This window comes from Nymphaea colorata, chromosome 7 (assembly GCF_008831285.2).
Source record: "Nymphaea colorata isolate Beijing-Zhang1983 chromosome 7, ASM883128v2, whole genome shotgun sequence".
Taxonomy (NCBI): domain Eukaryota; kingdom Viridiplantae; phylum Streptophyta; class Magnoliopsida; order Nymphaeales; family Nymphaeaceae; genus Nymphaea; species Nymphaea colorata.
Window position 1 is genome coordinate 23438628 of NC_045144.1, and position 7617 is coordinate 23446244.

Genomic DNA, 7617 nt, shown 5'->3' on the forward strand with positions numbered 1-7617 from the left:
AGGGGCTAGCAATGAAATTTTTCTAGGTACGAGTCCTGAGGCACTCACTAGCATGAAAAATGGGGCGACACCCCTTGTTGTTGAGAGTCCATGCAAAGGAAGTTGAATTATCTACTTGGGGCTGCATATGATCGGAAGGGACCAATTGCTAATATAGTTGATGGTCTAATAATGTCAACTATGAATGAATACTACCCAGTTCTTCGCCATTCAATGGATAACAGAAATTCTGCACCAAAATTAGATGAATCTACATGGAAGAATTTTATTGTCTTTGCTTTCGTAACCAGCCTTGTTAGCCAGCGGCTAACAATTGGTTCCTTCCTCCTAAAGGAAAAGAATTGCAACAATCACTGTAACCCCTTCTAACGCCCTTGGACCTATTTATAAGTATTATTGATCAGCCCTAATGAGACCCGATCCATATCACAGATCCGGTTACTAACAGAGTCCGTAAGGTGCGAGACTCGATAATCCTCCCCTGACCTACGCATAGATTTAGTATGACAAAAAATAACAACAAATTAAAAAAAAGTAACAAAACAAGGACATCAAAAAGCTTGGACGGTCCTGATGCGCAGTCCCCTGATGTCCAGCCTTTTAAGAGTTTATATATATATATATATATATATAAGAAAAGGAAATTAGCTTGGTCATGTGCCTCCAGAAAGCTCACTTCATCAAAGAAGAGGAATATATGAATAACAAAATGAAGACATCTATGTTATTTCTTGTGTGTATCATAAAAGCATATTACATCATTTTTTTTCCTTTATACTGTTAGTATGCGTTCATGAAGTGTGACTTTTAATATATATATATATATATGTGTGTGTGTGTGTATATATATATTGAAAGGCGTTGGCTGGCTAACTTAGCTTCAAACGATGGAAACATCTAAAAAATGATAAAGCTCTTCTACGCTTAATCATTCACACCCTTATACCCAGCTACCGCGGTTCAAGAAAGCTTGTTGATCCATAGTCGGATTCATTACAGTAACTCCAAAGTGCAGACGTTGGAAGGTTTTGAACAATGGAATTTCCACCTTCTGGAACATTATCTTCAATCTCCAGGGCCTCTTTCAGTCGGTTCAGAATGTCAGTCATGGTGGGTCGCGTGGCAGCTTTCTCTGCAGTGCATTTCCTAGCAGTCTTTGCCACAATCCATATGGAACTTTGGTTGTACTGCCCTTGAAATCTTGGATCAACCACACTCACAATATCTTCTTGTAGAAGCTTGGGTGTAATCCATTGAACTATATGAACTGTTTCATCAGTTTTGAAAATAGCAGGTCGGCCTGTGATCAGCTCAAAAAGAACTACACCAAAGCTGTAAACATCACTCTTTCTAGTAAGCATATTTGTACGGAAGTACCTGCAAATGATGGATCAAAAACATATAAATTGCAAAAGGTGGAGAGTCATTTTGAAGGTTCATGCAAGAAAAAATGTTTAAACAATTGGACATACTCTGGATCTATATATCCGGGTGTGCCTGCAACTACAGTTAAGACACAAGCCGTGTCATCCACCTGGCTGAACTTTGAAAGCCCAAAGTCAGAGAGTTTTGCTTCCATTTTGTCATTTAAAAGAATGTTGGATGTCTTGACATCTCTATGGATGATTGATGGCCTACATCCTGAATGCAGATATTCAAGCCCTGCAGATCAAATTTATTGCTTACCACTCGGATGACAAGAAAATGCCATTCTTTCATAAGATGCAATTACACACCTGATGCTGCACCTAATGCTATTTGAATTCGCTTTTTCCAGGGCAGTTCTTTCGGTGAATTATCTGACAACAAATTACAGTAACATCCTTGTAAGGCTTTTCAGTAATCTTTTCAGCCTTGAACTTTTTGAACCAAAAAAAGTATCACGACCAATTTTATGCACACATGCTTTTTCTTGAAGTTCCATGAGTCAATTATAAATGGAGACATTACAAGAGATAATTTTCATAATTGAAAAGAGAAATTTTTATGCCTAGCTTTGAAAAAGAATCTGCACAGTCGAACTATATTACCTGCTAAAAGGTTATGTAAATTTCCATTTGGCATGTACTCATACATAAGGATCATTTTAGGATTTTCTTCACAGAATCCAACAAGAGAAACTAAGCATTTGTGATTAATCCCCATCAGCAACTTAACCTGCAACAGGGTTTAACTGTCCAATCAATCATTAACTACAAAATCTTCTTTTTCTTGGGGAAATTTTTGGGTTGATGTAAACCTCTGATGTGAACTCTTTAAGTTCTCGAGTGAATGATTCGTTCAACATTTTAACAGCGACCTCGGCTCCATTTTTCAAGCGGCCATAGTAAACAGTCGCAGATCCTCCTTTACCAATGACTCTTTGAAAGTCATTAGTGATGCCAACAATGTGTATATATGTGTAAACCAAGTCATTAACTGATCCCAGAGGTAGTCGTCTCTTATCAGCAACATCTGTGACAGAAAGGAAGCAGCGTAGGCAACAAAAGCAAAATGGGGCAGATAAAGTCATCCACCGTTTTGTGCACTGTATATACAAAGGAGAGTTGTAAAAAGTAAATGAACACCAACTGAAGCCACCGAGTCAGAGATGATCATCAATGTCATTTTAAGAGCTAATATATCTGCGCACTTTTTTTTTTCTTTTGTAATTTAATCTATTATGCTTACTTTGTTCATTATTGCAGAAGGCATGCATCGGTCTGATTGTTATTAATTTTCATTTAATATGGAGATTCCAGCCTTACTGGTTCCCTGTAGTAGATGTCACAAGCCCATTACATTTGCTGGGTTAGACGTAATTTCGGCAGCTTAAAAATAGACTTCCAGTATTTATGATATAAGAAATTGTATAGATATATTCCTTGTGTGTGTAAGATAGCTTGTTAATCTCTTGAGGCCACAGTTCTTTCTCTTTAATTATTTTTAGTATTTTTCAGTAGGTAAAACGACCAAAATTGTGGGTACAATTACTAACCTTTCTGCCTTTTACTCTTGGTCCTTCTCATCATAAGAAGGATAATCAACAATATGATTCCGATACCAGCTACTGAGGATAGCACGATCAACACCACGGATAAAGTGCGAAACTTATTTCCTTTTTGAACTTGATTGCATGAAGCATTTTGACAAAGCAGTGGATTGTTATCAAGTCTGCAAATATCGAAACCAAGTGAGACCTATGTCAATTAAACATGGGGGTTTCCATGATGGGAATACCTTAAAGAAAGCCTGCCACTTTTAGCTCTTTCTTGCAAACTACTTGGAACTTGTCCAGTCAACTCATTGCTTGACAAATCCCTGAATTTAGATTCCCATGTTTTGAGATTAAAATAAGTGCTTATATAAAACTAGCCACAATCAAAGCCATACTCACACTGATGTTAGTTCTGCTAGCTCTCCTAAGAATAATGGTATTGGACCTTGCAAGTGATTTCCTGATAGATTCCTGCACCACAACATAAATTGATATTCAAAGAGAAAGCAGTGAATTACCAGACTGTTTGATTCAACTCTTTTACTTACAGTGATTGAATTTCAGTAAGCTCAGCAAAAGAGTTTGAAATTGTACCATTCAATTCACTGTTTGAAAGATCCCTGCATAACATGCACACTCAACATACTGAGCTTAAGGGGTGTGTTATTATCATGAAGTCGTATCCCGAGCACTTAGAATCATCTCAGGAGACGTATATACACAATAATTTTACAGAAAGAAGATTGTACTTGCCACCTACACTGAAACAATTCTTGGTGGTGAAGAGCTATAACTGTCACACTCTACACCACTCCAAGGATGATCCTGAGGTAGACATGGATCTGAGTGCCAATTCCGTTGTACGCCATAATGTTCCTTGAGTCCCATCATTGCAGTTGCTAAGAAGGTATTCAGTTAGCCTTTCTGTCTTCACAGCATGAAACAAAGCAATTTGTACATAGCATTTGAGAAACAAAAATTTTATGGTTGGAGACCACTAACCATCTCTAAGAGAAGTTGCAGAGCTTGTGACATGTCTGACTTTGTATACTTGGAAACCATTGAGAATTGGACCCTGGGTGGAACTTGTTGGTACAGATATTGAGAATGAATAATGGTTTGCACCTGTTATACTGGTTGAATATACAATTCTTGTGACAAGATACTTGAGAGAAAGCGGGCCAAAAAAGTAGCCCCCATTTTTCTTTATCATCATACTTCTTGTTTGGTTGTCAGGAAGACGGACTAACTCTACAAAATGCATGAAGAAGTGGTAGGTTGAATCAGGTTCTGCATGCCATTCGACTTTTATGTCACTGGTTGATGTCACTGCAGTTTGGAGGACAGAGGACGGCAAATCAATCCAATAACTTGTGTTATCCAGCACCTCATTTTTGGTGTTCAAAGAAATGCCATATGCACTACTTACGGGTGTCCATATCCGATCATAATGGTCTTCTGGATACCTAGAAAATATAAGCTCTTTTAATATGCCAACTTCTATTATCAGTGAAATGTACAAATAAGATCAAGGGCATTGTCAAAGGATCCATTCTAGGATGCACACACAAATATCTCCATTTCTTCAACAAGACATAGTAATCACTATATTGTTTAGACTTGCTATCTAGTTTCTTAATGCATGATAGCTCACTTATTTTAAAAACTTAAATAGAAGAAATTAGCGATCAGGAGAAATCACTCTTCTGAAAATATTAAGAATAGACCTGATAGAAAGGATGAAACAGTATTCCAAGGAAACAAGATATTAGAAAGATAAACTTCTCAAACTGCTATTGTCTAATATCTGGTCAGTATAATATCCTTGAGTAGGTAATTTTCTGCTGTTATTGCACTTGGTAATAGTAGTCACTTAAAACTAAAAGAGCATGTGGCTTACCTAATTTCTGCAGTTGCCCCCGTGTTAATGCGCATCAGAGTTACAAGGGAAAGCGATTTGCTGACCTTTGAAAAGATGCGATCATCAAGCTGTCGAAGCTCCAAACTAGATATGAAGGGTACCGAATCCGTTGTTTTTACCAAGCAAACATCCATTGAAGTTGTTATAGCTTCGGCAGTAATCTCAGTTGAAAGAATATGTGTTGAGTTATCCAGCTTAATCGTGTCCCAAAAGTTAACACCCAGATAGAGATCAAACGTTGGGAGCACTTTCTTTCCGTCATAGTTTCCATACATAAAAGAAGCTCGAACCAGGTAAGTTCTGCCCACTACTACTGGGGTCAAGTTGTAACAATTCCTGTTATAATCTGGAAAGCTCCTTAGCGTCGTATATACTTTTGGGTTGCTTAGAAAATCAGGATCGACCTGCATATTGGTTCCTGCATCTGTGTACATGTCATCTGGCACGTATACTAAACCAACCTCATTACTGAAATTTGAGTTTTTGGGCAGTCCGCAGTCGATATTGATAAAACCTGTTCAAAGAGTATCACTCTCTGTTATTTATCTTCAGATCTCCAAGACATTTCACATATATATGTTCATTACGTACTAAGTTTTATATCTATATCTGAAGCTTTTTCAGGCTCTTATAAGAATTGCGGATTCAGTGCCATCCATATACCATGAAATATCACATCTTCTCTACTGAATATCACTCTGTTCGACTGTTTAACATGTCTTCAAATGATCGAAAATACAATCGTCTGCTTTATAGAAAAAGCAAAACTATGTTGTAGAAACTAAGCTGCGGGGTAACGATTCACTGCTAAAGGCGTATTAAATATCAGTAGGTCGGATGTCAATGTGAATGCACGCAAAAACCATGCTTGGCGACTGTGATTCTGGATAGTCCTAGTGCAAGCCTCCGCCACTGGAACCCCTCAGATCCACCTTTGCTTAGACAAGCTTAATTGTGTGTCACAACAAAAAAAACACAATATATCTACTTATACACACATTATGCAGGCCACTACTAAATTATGCGAATTGACCTCTCCTGATTAACAAACTGGTGACCTCTCTAAGTCGAGGATTTTGGGATTACAGCTATTCAGGAATCATGTTACTTACCTTCTTGTCCATGGACCACGGTTCCCAGAAAAACAAAGAGCAAGTTCAGCTCAGCAGCCTTCACCATGATCACCATGCTTTGTTTTCTCATTATCATATCTGTGTATGATACCAAGAGCAGGAAGAACAGAACAGAAGAGGGAGGCCAAGATGCTTCCTTTTCTATCTAGAATCTGCACCTTGTAGGTGCGCCAATCGAGGAACCCTTCCCCTCAAACAAACCGCAGCATTTGCGCGACCTATAAAAGTTGTACGTTATATGCCGTAGAGTTTGGCTGCCACACTTGCAGAACACAGTCGCTTGTGATAAGCTTTCTGTCACAGTTGCTTCTTTTTGGATTTTGGTGTGTGATTTTGTTACGCTTGCCTACGTTTGGTTTAGACAATAGTATTTCCTTTTCTGTTTTCTTCGGAACACTTACTTACTGTGGGGGCCTCCTAAGAACCCATCAGCTGCTTTCACCGGACAAAGTGCTTCCATAACGTGCAGAGGAAGGCAGCTCCTGGGTGCAACACTTCAATTACAGGTGCATTGACTACAGTACAGTGGCAGCACAAGTCAACAAAGGGGACGAAAATCACATAGAAAAACTCTCAAATCACAACAATGGCAGGACAAGCTGCTTCGGCACGCTGGGTTTGGGGCGACATGAGAGGAGGCCATGGCCCATTTCTGTCTCCCACTCCAGCAGGCCCGCTCCCCCCCATGCCGTGCTCCGGCGAACCATCGGCGAGAGGGTTCGCCGATGCATAGGTGGGCCGGGCCTACAATGACATCTCGTGTTAGAGGACACATGCTTGGAAGACTAAATCCAAGTCCTTTTAAGATTTGACTCAGTCGCAACTGGGCTTGCATTATCAGCCAACTAGGCATGGGACCCAATCCCCATAATGCATGTGAAGGAAATTTTTGAATTCCCGGTGGAAGAAGGGACCCATTGTAACGGGCTGGTGGCAAACTCACTTGATCCAGTTGTCATGCAATAAAATGAATCCTGCCCTTCAATCTCCTCAGAATCCCAAAAAAACTTGAACGCTTTAATCCTTGGATTTTTCACCCATCAATCTGGTGGGGCACCTTAAGAGAGAGAGAGAGGAGGGGCATGAGGGGTCGAAGAAGTAAAAAACTTTCATCTTTTTCCTTATCAGGTGAGTTTTAGGGTGCTTAGAGACCTAGATATGAAGCAAAATAACTATCAATTAAAGTATTGTGTATCTACTATTAATATAATTGTAGTGTAGAAAAGTAGTGTTCATCAAAATCAAAACTCATGAGTGAACTTTCATCGATATGTTAGTCCCACCAGCTACGCTACACCAAAGAAGCTATCAATAATGATGAAGAAACAAACAAAAGGAAGTGGTGATGAATATATATATATACACACACTTATCCATGGGAGCTCATTTCTGCCATGTGGTGGATGTTCTTCAATAGTTAAAGTTCAAAAGTATAGATACTTTGCTATGGTTTATGGTACCGTGGCAGTTAATAGTGTCTTTAGTGATGATTTATATTTGTTTAAAGACGAATTTCTAAATTTTAGCCATGTGGCAACACAATGCTTTTCATCTCACAGCCTCCTTTCATGCAGACTATCATATAT

The 7617-nt window shown here is 38.9% G+C and overlaps 1 protein-coding gene across 2 annotated transcripts; it reads right to left on the bottom strand.

Moving 5' to 3' along the window:
• Positions 1-800: 800 nt before the first annotated feature.
• On the bottom strand, positions 801-6340 carry LOC116257836 (senescence-induced receptor-like serine/threonine-protein kinase). Of its 2 annotated transcripts, XM_031634832.2 has the most exons (13): positions 6011-6340; positions 4878-5412; positions 3980-4443; positions 3738-3876; positions 3526-3597; positions 3377-3448; positions 3220-3300; positions 2978-3153; positions 2240-2454; positions 2031-2157; positions 1737-1799; positions 1473-1662; positions 801-1377 (listed from the first exon to the last, which is right to left on the bottom strand). In XM_031634832.2, the coding sequence occupies exons 1-13, from the start codon at positions 6105-6107 to the stop codon at positions 951-953; spliced, it is 2658 nt and encodes an 885-aa protein (XP_031490692.1). In that variant the 5' UTR covers positions 6108-6340; the 3' UTR covers positions 801-950. The 2 variants fall into 2 exon arrangements, with proteins under 2 accessions (XP_031490692.1, XP_031490693.1); XM_031634833.2 differs by lacking the exon at positions 3220-3300.
• Positions 6341-7617: the final 1277 nt, after the last annotated feature.